Source organism: Ursus arctos, unplaced genomic scaffold (genome assembly GCF_023065955.2).
Source record: "Ursus arctos isolate Adak ecotype North America unplaced genomic scaffold, UrsArc2.0 scaffold_2, whole genome shotgun sequence".
Taxonomy (NCBI): domain Eukaryota; kingdom Metazoa; phylum Chordata; class Mammalia; order Carnivora; family Ursidae; genus Ursus; species Ursus arctos.
The window spans coordinates 11,470,574-11,491,607 of NW_026622874.1; the positions used below are offsets into that span (position 1 = coordinate 11,470,574).

Below are 21,034 nucleotides of genomic sequence, written 5' to 3' on the forward strand. Positions count from 1 at the left end.
ACCCGACCGTGTCACGCAAATTGGGAGATTATCGCACGAAGTAAGGAGAACCATGTTCTTAAAGGATATGAATAAAAACACTATTCCTTATGACCTTCTTCCTTTGACCTTTCGTAATTTCAATTTCATGTTTTTTAATAGAAAACGAGACGGCAGAAAGCACTAACTGTAAGTCGTCACCCGTCACGGTACCTTGGCAGCTTTGTTAACTTTGTCTTCGTTTTCGCGCTTATACACGAAGATGGAAGCGCGTCTGCCATCTTGCAGAACCGCGGGGTAAACGGCAAGTCCAGAGGGTAAGGTGAAAGGGGGCTCCTTCAGCGTGTAGCTCTTCAAAGCACTGCTCTCTGATCCCATCCCTCATGCGGTGAGGCAGTGCTGCCGCGCTCCTCCACAGAGCCAAGCCGAGCTGAAAGGAAACAGAAAACGTCGGCCAACATGAGTCTGTCTGCGACAGGGACCGGAGATCCCAGGGACCCAGCCCCCGCCACCCAAACGCACTCGTTTCTCTGCTCCCCCTCAAGCGGCCATTTGACACTAAAAATGGCAAATGCTCCGCCAGTTACCAGCCATGCTTGTCAAGCAACCACCAACGGCTCTACAGAAAATGCACTTAACTAGTCACCGGCAGTTACTGCCCTTCCCCAACGCCCCATCCCCTCCCACGGAGACCATTCCAGAGCACGAGGGCGATCAAAACCAGGATAAGATCATCTAGGCTCCCTAACCCGGGCACACACCCTGCCTCACAGGAAAGGGCTGCAACATCTGATTACTCATCGGTGAGAAAACTTCCGTATAATAGTATACAAAACAACAGCTTAAAATTATGAAAAGAACATTACAACCTAGAGAGTATTTCTAATAACGAAGAAAAACATGTTACCAAGTGGGGAGCTCACACGGGGCAAGCAAAGCAGTGCAACACCAGCAGAACAAGGGGAAAGGGAAGAGACAAGTCACTGAACGCAAAGGGCGGTGACCATGACAAAGAGTGCACCCTCACTGTTCCTCTCGCTTGCGCTAAGTACACAGGGGAAAGAAAGTGCAAAACTGTATCATCCCAAATGCTACAGAACCCACACATACATGAAATTCCAGAAAATGCAAACTACCCTATAATGACAGAACATAAATCAGTGGTTGCCTGGGGCGGGGGCCATGGTAGAGGGGCTGGGGGAGAAGAGAGGACTGCAGAGGGGTGTAAGGAAACTTTGGGGGGAATACAATCATTATCTTGATTGTGGTGACAGGTGATTACAAATACCAAAACTTATAAAACTGTGCGCTTTAAAATATGTTTGGTTTATTACGGGTCAATTATACCTCAATAACATTGTTTCAAAGAGAAATATACATTATATATCTACGTCTCCATCTAAGCATGTATCTACATATATATACAGCTACGTACACAGAAAGACTTGAAAACACATGCTCAAGTATTGAGAGAGGTTTGCGGCAGGTGTCAGATCACGGTAATTCACAGGCAGGCAGACACATGTCCGCACCTCCCCAATCTGTTACAATAAAAAATATCTTTCTCTAGAACAGGGATACAAATTCCCACGGTTACGGCAGGACTGAGGAGCAGTCCCGCGGCGTCCCTAGAGTAGCACAGGGCCTACCGTGGGTGGCAGTCACCTGCCCAGGAGGCTTGCGCTCTAAAAGGAGCAGCCCTCCCCAAGTTCCAACCAGCACTGCAGCTCCCGAGCTGCCAGATCATGCCGTTTACCGTAAGGATCCAAGAGCCTGAAGATTTATGTGGAAATTTCCATACTTTTCAATGTTAGTTCAAATTATTTAAACCTGGAGAGGCCAAACTACATGTTTGAAAAACTGTGTGTCGGTTTGCAGCTCTGGCTTTACCATAGTGTAAAAAAATAAAACATAAAGAGGGTTCTTAACTAACTCTGGCAACGTAGCAAGAAGTTGCTAGTTCTAAATAACACGGCCAAACATTCTACATAGATCTTTAAAAATTCCAGTTAAAAAATCCCATCCTTTAAATAAATATATATCCAACAATCATACACAGACCCACTACTGAGATTTTCCCCCCACTTTCGTCAAGTTCCACACAACACTGTGTTACCAGAGTATGAAATGCTGCTCAAGACACATACCTAACACACAGAATTCCAAGTGCCCACAGACCCACACACATCACCCTACAAGGAGCACAACACGTGCAAGGGCTAAAGCTATCTAAAGCTGAAATTATTCAAAATCCAAGAATATTTCTGAGGATAAGAACTAAATCGTCTTTGTAACAAACCCACTGAGCTGCTACCTACTTTGCAATGTAGCTTAAGAACAGTAGGGGGGAAAAAGCAGTATTAAAAATGCCAAGTATCTCAACTGTATGTCCTAGTCACTACTAGGACTACAAACAAATAAAATGAGTGTTCATGTAGGCTCACAGGGAAAAGCAACTATTGTTTAGTCCCCTGTTCTGGAATGGTGTGGTGCCCGCGCTACCTTTGACAATCCCCCCGCCAAACTGAGGGTCATGTTCAGTACTTGGGTCTTGTTCCTCTCCTCTAGGGCAAAGTTAATCGGTCAGGCGCCTGCCTTCCCTGGGCCAAAGGCCTGTCAATTCACACGTGAGCCTGGATGCAAGATAATGGCTTGCATCGTGAGTTCTAAGGACACCCTATGCTGATGGATATTTTGTTATCTGGCGATAACGTAACCCTGGCCCACTGCTTTGATCATGGCCTGGATGAAGAGCTAAAATGGACAGATCCTTGCCTGCCTCAGGAATCTGAATGAACAAGAGATATTTCTATTAGCTACGGGTAAAAGGACGCCATGTAGAGTCAAGGCTACGGGGAGCCAAAGCCATGAAGAAGCAGAAACTTGGCCAGCACAGAGGAAGGCAGCTGGCAGCAGAAGGAAAAGCAAAGGCTGGGAGCAGCTTAGTCAGATTTATAGGGGCGCATTACATTATAGCCTCCATGTTGAGGCTTTGGGAAGCCCAAATCGGGAAGCTGCAAATCCATTTCCTCCCTGCCTCGCTGACATCCCTACAATCAGGGGTAGCCAGAGGTCCATCTGAGGTAGCTTGAATGGGTCAATGTTCTTTGAAACCAATTGCCATTTCGTCAGCAGAAAACTCTATAACTCCTTGGTTTGAAAAACCAGTCAGACTAGAGCAATTAGAGAAGGGATACTTTGAAAAGTGTGTATCTGAGGCTAGTCTAACTTCCTTCTCTCTTTGCCACAAAACAGCTCTCCAACATCAACACATAAGGAACTTCAAGAAAACGAAAATCCTCTTCGCGGAATATCATGGTGTTTGTTTAGGTTTGTTATTCGTCCCCAAAGGAGATAAGATGGTCACCAGGATTGAGGAGCGGGGCTCTGGCTAAATGAACGGAGTCTGCAGAGGCACAGCAATGGACATTTACTTAGTCATTTTTTTGAAGATTTTATTTTTTTGACAGAGAGAGAGCGCACACAAGCAGGGGGACTGGCAGAGGGAGAGGGAGAAGCAGCCCCCCCTGCAGGGCTCATCCCAGGGTCCTGGGATCATGACCTGAGCGGAAGGCAGACACTTAACCGACTGAACCACCCAGGCGCCGAACTTAGTCATTTCTAAATAGCAAAATACATCCTTGTGGAAACACTGGGCTTTTCAACACCTAGAGTTATGAAAGCTTTATGAGGTTCAAACTGGTAATTTTTCTTAGCAGTGTATATTTTGGGCCTAAGACACTAAGAAATACAACTTAAAAAAAAAGAAATGACTCCCTTTCTTGAGAGAAAGGATGCCACTTTGCTGTTTTGAAAGCACGATTAACCTTGACCTCGACAGAAGTCTACCTATACCAGGAGTGCAATGCTCTCCAAGTAGCAGGGATTACAGCCTACGTGCAGTGCAAACTTTATTAGGTGGCAATAAAAAGATGTGCTGTTGACTGCTTTGAAATAAAAAAGTCACAAGAAAAAAAAGTCACAAAAAGAAAAGGATTGTCTAATACTGTGACCCCAGCATAGTTATTTCGCAGAATTTACCATCCCCACTTCCTGTAATAAAATGTTGCGGAGGCAGTTTCTGACTTGAATAGGCATCAAGGTCTTCTCTTTAAAAACTGGTTCACCTATTTTCCTCCAACTTTTGCTTCCTTGGGCAGCACATCACATTTCTGGGCCACCTGTGGATTATGCAAGCGCTAGTCCAGGTCACGGGGCAACTCATACACTCAACTAAGAAATCCATGGCATCTGGGGAACTCTCTCTTCTTCCTCAAAATTTAATCGAGATGATCTTGGTTCTAGCTCTCTCTGCTCAGATGTTCCAAAGATAATGGCTTGCATCGTGAGTTCTAAGGACACCCTATGCTGATTGATATTTTGTTATCCGGCGATAACGTAACCCTGGCCCATTGCTTTGATCTGTTTCAAGTACATATTCCCTGCATTGAACTCAGTCCAGCACTGCTAGCTGACCAGCGATACATAACGAAGCCTTTATGGACCAAAAGAAGTATGATTTCAGCTAGGATTTGAGATGTTACGTGGATATGCACGCAGGTCGTTAAAAACTACAGTAAACGGTGATTCCGGAATTCAGGACCCTACTCCGTATTCACATGGTTTCCTAAACACATTCTTCCAAGAAATGTTTCGTCTTTATTCTAATTAAAAAGCACTGTGCAAGCACAGAGCCAGCTGGGCCTCCGGGGGCCCGGCACTCGTCTTGGAGCAAGAACGCAGGCGGCTTCCCGGGGCGGGCGCGACCCCCGGTTCCCACCGCTCGGGCAGCGCCGCCCGGCTCCGTCTCGCCGCGCACACTCGTCCGACCCGCGGCGGGGAGTGCGGCACTGGGGCCAACGGGGTCCCACCGCCACCGCTGGGGGTGGCCGGGGGGCGGGGGCGGCGCTCCCGCTCGCTGGCCCCTCACCTTCCACACCTGCCCGCGCGGCCCGGCTCCGCGGCTTCCTTCGCTAGCTCCGGCCGCCAGCTACGCGCCGGGCGGGGGTGGCCCGCGAAGCCCAGATCCCAAGAGCGCCCCGGAACAAGCAGGGGGAGGCTGAGGGGCGGAGGACACAGCTCAACCGGCAGCCGCGCCGCGCCGAGCGCGGACCCGCGAGTGGGGCGCGCGCCCACCGCCTCCGCTCCCGGCCCGGCCCCTCCCCCGCGGCCCGGTCCCGCACTGACGGAGAACGCGGCGCAGGGCTCCCTGTTACCTGCGGGAGGGCGGCGGTGGAGGCGGCCGAGGGTCTTGGTTCCGGTCCCCTCTTCGCCCCCTGTTGACACCGACCACCCTCGCCTACCCTGTGAGGCTGTGGCCACTACACCCACAATCTTCAGGGGGTATGCTCCCTCCGACACCATAGAGATGGGTCCGGAAACCGGACAGAACGCCTGCCTTCAGCCCTCCGACGCCACCACTGAGGCGAACGAACCCGGAATCGAGATAGAGCGGCCGCACAGGTGACTCCTAGGCCGATGCCATCTTGAGTGCGGGCGCCGGTGCTGGTCTCGGCTTCACTTCCCGCTCCCAGTGGCCTGGTTGGTCTGTGAAGCTGTTTCCTCTCTTGGCGTTTAAGTTGAACTCGCAAGTTTGTCTTGATTTTAATCTTTAGGCCTTTAGCCGCGCAGTTTTAATGTGATATCCGCCCGAACCTAAAATGGCCGCCGTCGCCTCTGACAAATGGTAAAGGGGCGGGGCGCAGCAGAGAAGTATGGAAATTAGCCTGGACTTTTAGGAGCGTGACGTCGCTCAACCCGGCGGCCGGGGTTGGTTGCGTTGCGTGGCCCGAAGTCGTGCAGAACGCCGGCTGAAGCTGGCGGAGGTGGAGGTTGTTCCGGCTTAAGCCACTGAGACGGGAAGTTTAAAATTACGCTTGATTCCAGAAGAGTAAATTGGGACTAATCATATTAATAGTACTTATTAGTAATATTAATGGTTTCTACTTAATAGGATGTGAGAATAAAGGGAATATACCTAATAGTTTTGAAACGACTTAAACTGAGTTTTCCCTGTTCTCATCGCTACTACTGAATGCTCTTCACCCTCATTGTTGACAGCTGACCTAAATAATTTGATCATCCCAAACTTTCAGGTTCTTTCTGGTAGATGAAAAGGTTTAAGATATAAGGATCCTACAATTTCCTCATGTGGTTAAATGAAGGCAAACAAGCCAAGTTTTGCTCCTTGTTCAGAAATGTATTGAACAAATGTTTATTAGGAAGCAGACACGTACAGTATTTAACACGCTGGATAAGCTTGACAAAGGCTGAGCGCTCTGTTCTGGGTCAGGACTGTCCTACAGAAACTGAATTCAGACACATATGTAACTTTAAATTTTTAGTAGCCACATTAAAAACAGTAAAAGAAAAAAATGAGGTGAAGTAAATTTTAATACATTTTAACACAATATATCCAGAAGATTGTCATTTAAACATACATTCAATATAAAAAATTGTTGAGATATTTTACGCTTTTGTACTGTCTTCAAATCTGATATATACATATATTTTTTTAAACAATTTGGACTAACCATGTTTTAATGCTCCGTAGTCTCTTGTGGGTAGTGACTACCATATTGGAGAAGAATACAGTCTGGGCGAAGTGACCACCACCTTGCACTAGAAAGTTGAGAAGCAGAAGTGCAGTGCTCCAGAGGCAGAATTCTGTTATCAGTGTAGTCAGTATCTGGCAACCAGAAATCTTTCGGACCAGTGGTAGAGCCAGCACCCTCAAATGGCATCTCCAAAGGCGGAGGACACCTTGAATTTCTAGACTCTGTTTATTCAGATGTAGAGAGCATTTTCTAAAATAGTTTAAACAATTCACCCATCGTGAATTCTTTTGAAAGTCCATTTCTAGTATTCATCATGATAATTAATAAGCTGTTATTTTTGTCAATAAATACCCATTTCTGACACTCATTATGATAATTAACAAAACATCCGGTGTCATCATAAAAATCCAGGTGGCTAAAGTATTTGTAGTTCCACCTCTGGAATGTAGCCTTTCTGGTGTGATTCCAGCTAGCTACCTCTAGGGCGTGGATTACTAGAATGCTAGCTGCTTCACAATTAACTCACACAGAACATTACACCGTCAATGCTGAAGTAATTTCAAGTTGGCAACAGACATCATGATATCCATGTCGTAAGGAATATCGGCCCGCTTTGTAAACTCTAAACACTATACAAGTGTTGCAGAACATAAACCTCATGTTACAGACTTATGTTTATGCCACGAATATTTAACACACACCTTTTCTGTGTCACGTACTGAGCTAAGAAAGAAGGAAGAGGAAGACACAATCATCGCCAAAAAGTGGGCTCAAGGGGCCCAAATAAAACTTTTTTTTTTTTTAAGTGATTGAGGATGTGTGAGTAGCTTAATGCTAGAAATGTTGTCTTAGTTTTGCAAAGTGCCCTGCCCACCACCACCAACCTACGAAGTTTCAAGCCACTGTTGTCCGATGCTGGGTATGAGCTAAATGACCCTACACTTCCCTGATTCCTCTAAGGCTTTCCTGACATTTGCTCCTTGTTTACTTACTCAATATAGCGAACACTTTATAAATGTTCCTGGTGTACCAGCCTCTCTGCTCTACAGACTGGAAACATCAGCAAACAAAGCAAGATTAATTCCCTGTTCTCATAGGCCTCAAATTTAGGAGGTTGATGGGTTAGGGGAGAAATAGACACTAAGCATATAAACGAACAAAGGTCAGTTTGTACAATGGTAAGTTCTATTAAAAAATAAAACAAGGTGTTGAGGAGGAGCAATTCTACTCTGTTCTTCAAGATTCTTCCAGCTGTACTGAGAATTAAATTGACATGAGAAAATCAAACAAATCAAACAAAAGTTTAATAACATGTGTACCTCCCGTACACATGGGAAAGACCCAGGAAAACTAAGTAACTCACCAAAATGACCAAAACCATCACCTTAAATACTATCTCCAGCTAAAGACAGAAGGGGTAGAGGTGGGGGGGGGGGATTTTGGGAAGGTTACCAAGAAAAGCCCAGTAAACAAGGATAAGGTTTAAATCCATTCCTTCTCCATCAATAACAGTTTCTAGAGATTTAGGGCTACCCTCTTTTATGAATGGAAATTTCCCTTCTATATGTAAATAGCTCTTACAAAAGGGTAACTTCTAGTCAGTTTTTAGAACTTTTCCTGGGTCTGCAGTTTCTTAAAAATAATCAGTTTAGAATAATCAAATATGCCAAAGAGGCATACCTTGGAGTTAAATTCATTTAAGCCAGACATCAACAGCATGTCACACATGAGGAAACTGATGTACAGAGAGGTTATGATGGAGTAGGAAGTTAGTTAGACATGATCAGGGAATGGGACATTCTAACCATTTTTTTAAAAAAAATTTTTATTTATGTATGTATGTATTAGAGAGAGAGGGAGAGCAGGAGCACAGGCAGGGGGAGAAAGAGGGTAAAGCAGACTCCCCACTGGCAGGGATCCTGATGCAGGGCTCGATCCCAGGACCCTGGGATCATGACCTGAGCTGAGGGCAGACGTTTAATGGACTGAGTCACCCAGGTGCCCTGGGACTTTCCAACCATTAAAAAGACAAAAATCCAAGAAACTGCCAACCACCACCAGGGCACAAAGAGCTGGAAAAGACCCCCGGAGGATATGCATGCATTCTTCCCTATAACTGACAGCCCTACAGAAACCGATAGCTTCATTATAGTACATTTACGCTGCAGTTTTGACCCCTCCTAGGGAGGATGGCTGCCGTGAGAGTTCTGACAAGGGCCATATCGGGCCCAAACTTCCACACTCAACAGCTAGGAGGAGTCTCTTAGACGACTGGAAGCAGCCGTGGTTGGAGACTGCCCTAGCTATGACCCATAAGCCATGCAAGGATAAAAAGAAAAGACATCTAGACTCTCAGTATGGTTGCCGTCTTGAGAGTGTACTTTTGCTTTTGGATTCTATAATTAAACTCTTGCTTATTGAGAGTTTGTCTCTGAATTCTTTCTTGGCTGAACTCAAGAAACGAGGTCAGCAAGGAGGCCAGGAAGGAACCCGCCACTAACAATTAAGTCGAACCAAGTCACACAGCTGGTAGTGTCATGAAGTAGTTGCCTACAGATTTCATAGTCTTACCCACTGTAGCATACTGCCGCCCTAATGTTTTAGTGAGCAACGAGGTAGGGAGAAGACAGGAGAGGAAAGGGGGTTACTTTAGATGGACCTCCAGAGAGAGCATCACTGAAAAGGTGATCAACCTGTGACTCTCATATTTGCTGGAGAGACTTCATTCTACCTTTTTAAAAAATTGTATTTGAATGGCTTCTTTCTCCTCTACTATAAGTTCCACAAGGAAAAGAATCTCTGTTTTGTTCATTGATTGATCTTCAGGTGCCTAGAAAGATGCCTAGCACAGGAGCTCAACAAATATCGATAAATGAATTGTTAGGAAAGAAAACCACAGGGGCGCCTGGGTGGCTCAGTCGTTAAGCGTCTGCCTTGGGCTCAGGGCGTGACCCTGGCGTTCTGGGATCGAGCCCCACGTCAGGCTCTTCTGCTGGTAGCCTGCTTCTTCCTCTCCCACTCCCCCTGCTTGTGTTCCCTCTCTCGCTGGCTGTCTCTCTCTCTGTCAAAGGAATAAATTAAAAAATCTTAAAAAAGAAAACCACAGGCCCAAAATGGTGTCTCTTAGGTTGAGTCCCCAAACCAGGCCTTTACCTAATCTAGCTGCACTTTCAACCTTCCCCAGAAAAGTAGTCTTAAGAGGCTAGTCAGAAATTCTCTGATGGGTCCCAATGAGTCTGCCACATGGACCCTCCATCCGTCACAGGAAGATGAGATCATCTGCATGATAAGATCCCCCCCATCCTGGGGCACCTGGGTGGCTCAGTTGGTTAAGTATCTACCTTCAGCTCAGGTCACCATCCCAGAGTCCTGGGATCGAGCCCTGCGCTCATCTCCCCTCTTCTTCTGCCTGCCACTCTACCTACTTGTGCTCTCTGTCAAATAAATAAAATCTAAAAAAAAAAAAAAAAAAAAAGACCCTCCCCCCCCATTCTCCCTAAAGGAAAGTGACCTTGCCTGGAACAACCCTTTTTTTTTTTTTAGTAATAACTTTCTTGCCCACCCTCCTTCCTATAAAAACCTTCCACTTTGTACGCTTTGTACAACTGCTCAGAGCTCCTCTTTACTTGCTAGATGGTATGCTGCTCCATTCTTGAATCATTGAGCAAAGCCAATTAGGTCTCCAAATTTACTTGGTTGAATTGGTTGCCAGGGCCTGAGGGTAGAGGGGAAATGGGAATTGCCAGTTGGTATGGAGTCTCTTTTTGGGGTGATGAAAATGTTCTGGAATCAGATAGCTGTGATGGTTGCACAACCTTGTGAATAAACTAAAAAACACCGAATTGTACATTTTTAAATGGTGGCTTTTTCAGTATGTGATTTATTTCTCAATAAAAAAACCCATGTCACATGTGTGAGCAGGCATACGTGTGTACATGAAGGAGCACGGCTATCATTTTCAAGTCATTGTGCAACAGCTGTAACAAAAGAGAACTCTACATCAGTAGCAAGTGCCTATGTCATATTCTGTTACTGTAACCGAAGTAACAAGAGTTCCCACTTTGGTGAGTTGCAGATGGAAACTACATCAGGGGGAGTTGCTGCACAAAGTAAATTTATTTGCAGCAAATACAGAGATCATGGGAATGGCTTCCAAAACTGTGACTCCCGGAGCAAAGGTGGATGGGCTCCTTTTATTTAGGGTTAGGAAGAATATTTATATAGGGAAACCTTGTTATGGGATGGAGAGGTGGGCAATAAAGTCTCACACGCACCTTAAGGAAACGTGCCTGTACACACATTGTATGTTATGTGAATGAGGCTTGTGCTCCCCCTGGGTGGAGATTTTAGTATTATATTATGGTAAAGGTAGTTGTTGGTCATTCTAGAAGTCACTCCATGTCCTATCTGCATTGCACTGGGAGTCAGAGGTTATACTCAAACTGGCCTGGGTGGTCTGGACCAGCTGGAGGCCTTGTCGGGCAGTCACTATCCCTGGAAGGGCAGTTCCAGTTTCCATCTGCCTGAGTTAAGAGGTCAGCTGGAAAGAAGTGCTTAAGGAAAAATATGGGGCAAAAGTTTGTGAGGACAAGCAGGTGGGCAGTAAGGTCTTGGAGTCTAGCTGGTGACATTATTAAAAGTCAAGTGTCAGAAAAATGGAAAATTAATTGGCAATAGTCACAAAGCATTAGAAATACTCAGAAACAAAACGAGTAGCTAGACTCAACTAATTTCAATGAGAAATGATTGATAAGCTTGGCCTCCCTTTCCAAAGTATTCCATTGCATTTCTGGAGTTTGCAGATACCTTGAGCTCCCCCAACTTGTGTGGGTCTGCTTTTCAAAATCACTGAATTAAAACTGCTTCCTTCATATCCGGCGTTGGAAATAAATGAGCTCTGAAAGTTAAGCTAAGAGAAAAGCAACGCTTCCTTAACTTGCATCCTGGGGTCTGGCCATTCCTTGCTCCCTGTCCCACCTGGCGCAAGCTGTGATATTCGTGCTCCATGGGGTTCGACTTCACAGCGATGCACGAGCCCAGTGCTCATTACACAGCAGACTTGAGACACTGGTAAATTGTAGGCAAGGGGGAAAAAGCTGACTCATAAGAGATATTTATTCTGCTTTTAAGTAGCAGTTAACATCCTCCAGATTCCAGAATCACTTACTTGAGTTCCCCAAACTACCAACCTAGCAAGATTAGAAGGCTTGGAAGAGAAAAGGAGTAGAGGAGGTGATGTTCACATGAAACAACTCTTTCCATGGTCAATTAGCTGCAGGGTTTCTATATTGTGTGATCATGAGGATCAAATAAAAGTATTTTTTTTTGACACTGCAAAGTCCTGTATATTGGACCTCTGGTAATCAAAATATTTCTAAATGTCTTGAGATATCATGATTTGTAGTAACTGATAATTTTGCTAAGAGATGAATTTAAATTATTCACACCTCAGAGTGGTACATTGTTCTCCATTATTCTTCACTTAGGTAATAACTCATGAACTCATCATCTCTGTGTCTAAAGGAAGATATTTGTGGTGGTGATAGATGTGAGGACAAAGGAAGGAGGTTTGAGGAAGGCATAGTACTTGTGATTTGGAGGATTTGGGCCTTTTTTTTTTTTTTTTTTTTTTTTTTTTTTTTTTTTTTTTAAGACGAGACTTCTTGGGTGTGGTTTTCAGGTTCTCCTCTAGTATGGTTCCTCTTGATTCGGAGACTTGTGAACTGTAAGAAGTTATTCGCCACCTCCTCTGTCCCCATACAATGGTTGAGACAGGGACTGGATAATCACCAAGGATGCTCTCATTCCAAAAGGCGAGCAGTGGGAGATATGCAGAAGTTAACTGGATCGTCAGAAATCTGAAATCCTGCCAGGCACACATGCAACCTGTAAATTTCCCTTTGTTCTAGGGCCGGGGAATGTTCTTTAGTTGGGGCCATTTAATGTCAGTAGTCTGAGGACAGACTGCTTCTTGGAAGGCATTTTGTCTTTCTTTTCAAGATTCTTATGGAATTTTTAATTCATTTTTTTAAAGAATTTTTCTAGATTACATCAAAATAGATGTCATACCCATTTTTAAAAACGATTACTATTTTGTAGGGAAAAATCCATTTTAGCTCAGAGATGCTTTCTTCTAGTTTGGCTATTGCTCCTGCACCTTTTAATTATTTTTAATTTTTATTTATTTATTTGTTGGAGAGAGAGGTGGGAGGAAAGGAGAGAGAATCTTAAGCAGGCTCCATGCCCAATACAGAGCCCAATGCTCCACGTGGGGCTCCATCTCACAAGCCTGAGATCATGACCTGAGCCAAAATGGAGTCGGATGCTTAACCGACTGAGCCACCCAGGCTCACCATTCCTGTACCTTTTAAAAAGGACTTTTATTGGAAAACCAACCAGCCAAATGTTGGTGCTTTGATTTTTACCTTTTCTATTATTCTTACTTAATCTATATTCTTGATCTCTGCCTTCTTAGAGAGCTTCTTGACTTTTTCTTCCAGATTACTGATTTTTTTTTCAGTGTTATTTCTTTAATGCCTATTTCAGGCAAGTCTTTATCCCAAACAAGGAGGGAGGTTCTGCTGTACTCCAGACAACATAATATATTGAAGCCTAATGCATTATCACTTCAGTTTAGTAGACTTTCAAGAACCTGGCTGGAACGTATAGGTGCGATTTTTGATATCTGAGGAGATACCAGTATTTTCCACATTCCCATTAAACCAGCAACAAAGACACAAAAGAACCTAACAACTCACCTCACTGAAAACCTCAATGTATCCCCAGTGATAGAATTTGGGAAGACTTGCCAATAACCAAGGGTGGATTTAGGAAAAAACCTCCAGGTAACACTTGGAAAAATGTAGGAAGATCGGTTTATATTTCTTATTCTCTGTTTCGTGACTGAAGACCAGACAGCTAGTAAAAACTGATCTTGTTACAGAAACAGACTCTAAAAGCAGCCTTCCTCTGGGTTGAAGAAAAACCATTCTTCTCCGTGGGACCCTCTGACGATCTGGCTTAGGCGTGTCCTAAAGGTTCTTAGCATACTTCTGGTGGCATGGAGGAAGCTCCCCCTTCAAGTGAGAGCCTTCTGACGCCAGCTGTGATCACAGCTACAACTAGGAGAGTGGCACGTTATCTCGTGCCACGTACGTCATGTATCATCTCTGGTGCTTCTGTAAGTCGGGGTAAAATGTGTAGCTTCAGTTGCCTTGAGCTGTGCAGAAACAAGTAATAGGTACTCAGCCCACATTTGGAAGGGGATCAGAAGGGGTAGAGTGTGTCTTCTTCCCCGAGTCCTGATGCACATAGTGGTGGCTCTCCCATGTGGAGGGCAGCGCTAATCTGAAGAGGGTGACCAACACAGAGGCAGCGGGGTGGGGACAGAGGGAGGAAACAGAACAGGAGGAAGCTCTTCCTGGCCCTATGCGAGAAAGCGCCTCAGAGAACTCTCAGGAAGAGCAAAAGGCTGATGAGGAGAAATAATTTCCAGTTATCCACCATGGCCTAAAGCCATGGCAATTTAGTTATTAAAGTAAATGCGACTTTAATTTGCAGTCAAAATTTAGTGAGGCCAGGATATTTGACTTATATATAAACGGTATTTTTAAAAGTGCCCAAGGCCAAAACCTTTTGTTCTCTGAAGTATGTAAGAGTCTTAGATATTCTTCCTAATTCCTTTAGTAAAATTTTCCTTCATACATAATGTAAAGATAAACCAGCTCATGCCTGAGTGGAGAGTTCACAATTTCAAAATTTGTGAAGTTCAAAATTAATGAAAAAAATTATGCAGGGAGAGTGAGTGTGTGCACGTGAACCTCAGCGAGCACAGCTCTGGAAATGTTATGAATTGTGGGCGACGTTCTTCTTAAATCAGCTTATAACGGTATGAGGGAAGTTATGCTTTAGAATGTTTGCTTTATCCCTCTATCAATATCACTTATTACATGTGTTTATACTTTGTATGTATGATAAAAAATAAGGCAAGATATTTAGCATTGGGGTTCCTGGACTGGAAATATGGAGACAGGTTATGTACTGACCAAATATACCGGCTTGGGCAAGTCTTTCCATCTCTCCTGGCCACAGCTTTTTCAACTGAAAGAGTGTAACAAGGGTTGGCATCAAAGGCCCTTTACAGCTTTAATATTCTGTGGTTAAAATGGAAACTATGACAAATAAATGTATACTTTTCAGAAAGATCAATTAGGTTGTGAGTTCAAAGACACAAATCGTATCTTAGATTCACATATTCCATAGGAGCATATGTACTTCCTGATACATAGCAGGTAATTAAGAAAATCTGTTTATGATTTTTAAAATTTTTATGTGTTTGGTTTCTCGAATACATAGATCAAGTTATTTAAAACGCCCTTTCCATGGGGCGCCTGGGTGACTCAGTCGTTAAGCGTCTGCCTTTGGCTCAGGGCGTGATCCCGGCGTTCTGGGATCGAGCCCCGCAATCAGGCTCCTCTGCTGGGAGCCTGCTTCTTCCTCTCCCACTCCCCCTGCTTGTGTTCCCTCTCTCACTGGCTGTCTGTCTCTGTCAAATGAATAGATAAAAATCTTTAAAAAAAAAAATAAAAGGCCCTTTCCAGCTCTATTATTCCATGCTTAAAATATAAATCAAGCCAAATAAACAGTGTAGTACATCACTGAGGTTTTAAAATTCAAGGACAGAAGTCTTATTTTTGATATATGTATTTCCTTCAAAGGCTCATATAATTCCTTCCATAGCAGGTGCTCAGGGAAATATCTCTAGTTTACAGTTATTTATTTTGCTTTGTTTGTCACGTAAATTTCCAACATTGTAACATTAATGAGTTGCTAATTCATTATTAATTATAATGTCTATTTCTTACCACCCAAATCCTATAAAAACAAGTAAACAAATGGGAAACAGGGGAGAAAAATTCTGTTCCTTAGTTTTCCTCAGTGAGACAGCTTTTCCATACTTTAGATTTCATGAATAATAAAATTTAAAAACCTAATATGAATCTAGTTTCATGTGTGCTAACACATGTCTCAGGTTTTCTACCTTAAAATCAGAAAGACAAGAATTCAAATTGCTGAAGAGACTCTACGCATATGTAATATAATCTATGGCATATGTTCCACTGTTAATTGAAACTCCTAGTTAACTTTGGGAAAGCAACCCAGAAAAGGCAGATGGCATGGGGGAAAAAAAGGTGATACTCTTTTTATAAATTTTAAAGTAGCACACATCACATGAAATACTCAAGAGTTCACAAGGGGGAAAAAGGGCAGGGAAAGAGAAAATTCATATGCACGCTATATAAGCATGAAACTCTTAATGAAACACATTAAATAGAAACACATGACTTTCGCTACTTCATTTGTACTTTATCCTTCTTTTTAATAGAAATTAAATTAGTCACTTAATGTACATAATGTAGTGTTGTTTTCCAGTCTGGTTGCTTTTCAGCATGTACTTTTGTGTATCTTTGAATAACATGGGAAATGTTACTCAGCATCAAGATGTGGTGAACAGTGTCAAACATCAACATACTTAACAGAGGACAGAGGGATCAGAGTTAATTTGTAGCTAACAACATGGAAACATAAAAAAAAAAAAAACCCACAGACCTGCAATAATATCAACATGCATTATTAGCCAAGATTCAAAGTTAACCCAACCCACACAGATTTCTTCTAAGCTGAGAGGACACATGGAAAGGTATGACTTTATCGAGATCCATAGCCATAGTAGTAAGGTTCATCGGGGCGGAATCCATAAGCTGTGGCAGGGCGTCCAAGAATGCCAACTGGTTGGCCAAAGCCATCCATTCCAAGGCTGAAAAGGGAAAAAGGAATGGTAAGTTATATTGTTCATCACACATTCACAATGCAGGCCAAGAGGAGGCTGGGAACGTTATAGCTCCAAGATTCTCTTCCTAGCAGCAAAAGTGACTTATGTGGCTATCATTAGGCCTTTTTTGTGTGTGTCTGTGTGTGTGTGTGTGTGTGTGTGTGTGTATATATATATATATATATACACACATATATATGCATATATGTGTATATATATGAAATTACACAAATATACATATACGTTATATATACATATAATATTAATTAGTACAGCCACAAATATGTGTATATTTACTTCTAACAATGTATTAAAAATGTTGGAAACCTCTGTCACCAGGTACTATTCAAGACAAAGAGGAGGACAGATCAGAAAAGTTTTAACAAATTAAGTTCATATACGGCTTTTATGCAAGAATATGAGAAGATTTTATGTGCTAGCAAGTATCAGTAATACACTGCTAGGGAATGATAAAACTAAAACTGTAGCAAAATGAGTTTTGTTATTTAAAATAAGATCGTTTTAACATATGAAGATATAGTATTATTAATAAGGACATGCTTTTGAATTTTAGCAGTAAACTCTCGCTTAGGGCCAAATCATACAACAAGCCTAAACTGAAAGAACAAGACAAGGAATTTTACAATATTTAAGCTAGCCAGATTTGATCTGCAAATCCTTCTCTGACTCCTCAATGAAAAAAAAATAAATCATACGTGTTTCTTTTGAATGACAGCAAGATAATTATCAATTTTGTTTCCGTTTATTCTATGGAAATAACAGAAGCCTAAAGATAACTTTCAGAGCTACAAAAATATTTGAAGTATGAATAAACTTTGCTACTTTAAAATTTAATTATTCTTTCATTTATTAATAAACTTAAAAGAAAATCTGTTCTCCAAAGCACTTTTTAAGGATCAGAGAATTATCCAACACTTAGCGAAATGACAATAGGTTTTTTTTGCCAGGCAACGATGGCAGCTATGACATGCTCATGCATCGCTCATGCAGTGAATGCTAGTGAGCTTATGTCCAATCAAAGGAAACGATTTATAATGTAGAAACATAAACTTTGAAAAAAAATATATTTAAATGTTTTAAGATTTGAGACTATACTAGATGGAAAGATACTTTATCAGCAAAATCTCAGTATGATTAAAAATGTATTCATATAGGCACTAACTTCCTCTCACAACTCAAAATGAGATTAAGTTAAAACACAATAGAATGTTAAGGTTTTAAATAATTTGTGTGCCGCGTGTACTGAGATAGGACTAAATACTAAATGTAAAGAACTATAATACACACAGGGCATATTATTCACAGGAACCCGCTGCTCAGGGAAATGGATTTTCTGAGATATAAGCTTTACGTTAGCACTTGTTAGTGAGTGATCCTGAGGAAAAACTTTTTGGGCTCCTTCTTAATAAAAAACTGTGTCTATAATTCCCAAAAGTTGGTTGAAATTTTAAAGTCTGAATTTTATTTTTAAATGGCAAAATATAGGCATGTCCTTCCTACTCTGGTCTCCTGGGAAGAAATTTTAATTTTATGATGAAGGGAAATGTCGCCCGAGAGGCAACTTTAAAGAGGTTTCAGAAAGTAACACAGCGCATGAACTCAGATACACCTGTATCAGGTTAAAATTAGAGGAAAAGTTGGCCGTTGACGTTTTTGTCCTGAAGCACTAAGGCTAACAAATATTCACGTAACCAAACAACTTTCCATTATGTAAAAGTTGGTTGTATAGCTTACGGGTTTCAACTCTTTCCTTTTTCATCTACTTATTGCCTGCCTTTGGACACTGCTTATATTTTTTCCCATCTCTTCTGAGGCTGATAAGCAGGAGACTTAGGTTAAACTCAAATTAATTTTGCCTTTGTTTCTCAATCTAGAGGTTTTCAGGAACTTGGGAGCAAGAGGAACAGAGTAGATCAGTAAAGAAATATGCAAAGGCACCTTAAAAACATAACACCTTACAGAGGAACTCGTATAGCAATAGTACTGCAGTTTTGCCTAAAAGAAGAGAATCCTCAGAAGGGAGACTGTCAGCCATGCTGGCACAGAACAAGATGCTCCCGCCACCCAAGCAATTCCCTGGGGTGACCTACAACACTATCAGGAACTGCGGACCTTTTTGGCAGGCTTGTCCTCATTGAGGATTAGGCCTTAAAAAAGGTTCTGAGAGTCTGAGGTCATTATATATTCAAACTGCAAAACTGTATTTTATTTCTATGACCCATAGGCAAATTTCCAATTACCGTATTCCCGTGTGGCTTCACAACAAGGTAAAGAATAAACTTAGACATTATCCAATCTGCCTGATGTAAACTGACAAATGAATATTCAGCTGTTTTTTTTTTTAATTTGTCACATTGATGGTTAAGAATTTGCACCCCAGATCAGTTAAAGTAAGACTGAACCTTGAACACTGATGAGTTTGAGTTTCTGAGCCTGCAAGTTTACTGTAATAAAGTTCTGTTTATGCAGCCAACAGTTCACCCAGAGACATCTGCGTGTTCAGGCCAAATTTTCTGAACTTCCGTAGCTATCATTTGGGAAAAAATTTTAAGGAGAAAAATTAGAAACTCTTAAAATGAATTTTTCTGTAATTATCCATCATATATCAGAGATTCTTTGCCGTTTAAAGAATGTCTGAAACATTATGACCAGTTTAGATGGTACTTTGACATAAGTCCTAGGTCCTTTTGTATTGTGAAAGATCAGCTATATATACACAATTAATATCTTTCAGATAAAACTCAGCATGAAAAAGAACAGCTTGATTCTTGAATCTCATTTGGTTCTAATGTAGAGGGGAAATTGGGAGTTTTCAGGATGTTGAAACCTGCGGATAGATATTCTTTTTGGGATATGTGGACACTTGTACTTTCTCCCTTGGAATAAAGATGTAGCCTTGTTAATGTTGAATCTGGTTCAAAATGAGGAGAGCCTAATAGTAAGTTTTCCTTTAAACAGGAGCAGATAGATTCTTTATGTAAGTTCTAGAAGGGGATAGAAACCGTGACTATAAAAGGGAAGTGTGGCAGCAAAAATTGTGCTTTCCTGATCCGTTAAGGACTTAGAGTACATGGCACAAAGGCACGGGCGTGCCCTCACTAGGAACCCCAAGAACCCAGGGAAACTGAGCTGTGGATCTGCTACTCCTGCTCTTGCCATATGTAACCGTTCTCTTTCAGATGAGAGTTTGTATATTTGGCTATTTATACTGGAATTTAATCTAACACTGCATGTGTGTCTCTATATGTACATATTTTCTTCCTGGTACTCCTAATCTACCAAAAAGGGTGTGTCCCTCTAGATCAGAATATACCACTACTAGACCACTTTTAAAAAATAGGACTATGTAGTGTCATTTAATCATTATCCTCAATGTCTACATATCATTTTGTACCTTTAAATTAGCAAAAATAACAAAATGCAATCTCTTCTTAAAAAAAAATTTCTAGTTCAGAGAAAATGGTTCCTGTTTGTTGTGAAAAGACAACCAGGAAAGGTAAGGCCCCCAAATCCGTCCGCTACTAAGTTTTATGCCCCAAGAACAGTGATTTGGGGGTATCTAGAAAGGAAAATGACAAATTCTTCATGAATAAAAAATTTATATTTAAAATTCAACAACAAATATAAAACCACATCTAGATTTATCTTTAAACAAACACTTAGAAATCTAATTAGCATTCAGCAAGCAGGAGACAGAATTTTCTGTAATAGTGACAAGGCTTCAAACAAATTTTTAACAGCATTCATTGTATTTCTAAACTTGCAATAATTCAGAGAGAGGAAAAAACCAAATCCAGGCATAACAAGTGATACTTCACATGCAGCACATTACAAGGGGGATGGCAGCCAGTAAAGAAACCTAGGCGCTCTGAGGCTCTTACTGGACTTCAGTGCCAGAGTTGACATTCCTGTAGAGAGGGAAGAAAATCACCTACCTCTAGCTGTTTGTGAGGCTTAATTAGTGCATATTTGTAAAGCACTTTGAAATCCTTGGATGAAAAGTGCTGCATAAGTGAAAAGTATTATCATTATTTTATTAAAATTAGGTAAAAGCAACACAAGTCTTTATCTTCTTTGAAATTCCCAAGTCAGCGAAATGAATGCAGAGCAAATAATGAATATATTAGAGGATGGTACAAAAAAAAATAAATAGAAAGTAAATTCAAGCCAAGTTCTCTTATAGATTCACAGGATCTCTGACTTGCAAACATCTTTAGAAGTAATCTAGACTACACTTACATTCACAACATCCTTGACTGAGTCTATCGAATTCTTTGCAGAATAGCTCCATAAATGGGAATGTGCACAAGGCAGTTCATTCCATTTATGGGCCAAACAAATAGAAAGTTCTTTATCTTGATCTGAAACCTATTAGTTTAGAATTACCCTCTGGAACCACAAAAGAAACAGAATTCTTCTTTACTATTAAGGCTATTTCACAACTTCTATTTAATCAATCCTCATGACATGGCCTCTAGAATGTCTACCATCTCATTTGCTCTCTAAAATAACTTTGATATTTTTCAATGTTTACCTTAAAATGAAGAAGTGAAAATAATGTGATACTGTACTTACTATGTGGTCTGAAACCAGCACAGAACATAATGAGACCCTGTTTCTGACTCTCTAATAACATAGGCTAAAA

The 21,034-nt window shown here is 41.8% G+C and overlaps 2 protein-coding genes across 4 annotated transcripts in view; both read right to left on the minus strand.

Moving 5' to 3' along the window:
* SCYL3 (SCY1 like pseudokinase 3) overlaps positions 1–5,401 on the minus strand; it is a 38,708-nt gene extending 33,307 nt beyond the window's left edge. The window contains exons 1-2 of one of the 2 annotated variants that reach the window (XM_026509404.4): positions 5,196–5,401; positions 193–409 (exon numbers count right to left, since the gene is read on the minus strand). In XM_026509404.4, coding sequence (XP_026365189.1) covers positions 193–357 — 165 coding nt within the window. In that variant the 5' untranslated portion in view covers positions 358–409; positions 5,196–5,401. The remainder of the gene's footprint in view (positions 1–192; positions 410–5,195) is intronic. The other variant, XM_026509407.4, reaches the window with a different exon arrangement.
* Positions 5,402–15,894: 10,493 nt separating this feature from the next.
* The window catches only part of KIFAP3 (kinesin associated protein 3), a 150,897-nt gene continuing 145,757 nt past the window's right edge, over positions 15,895–21,034 (minus strand). Inside the window, exon 20 of one of the 2 annotated variants that reach the window (XM_026509401.4) lies at positions 15,895–16,353. In XM_026509401.4, coding sequence (XP_026365186.1) covers positions 16,245–16,353 — 109 coding nt within the window. In that variant the 3' untranslated portion in view covers positions 15,895–16,244. Of the gene's footprint in view, positions 16,354–20,324; positions 20,394–21,034 lie in introns of those variants that run through there. The other variant, XM_044387939.3, reaches the window with a different exon arrangement.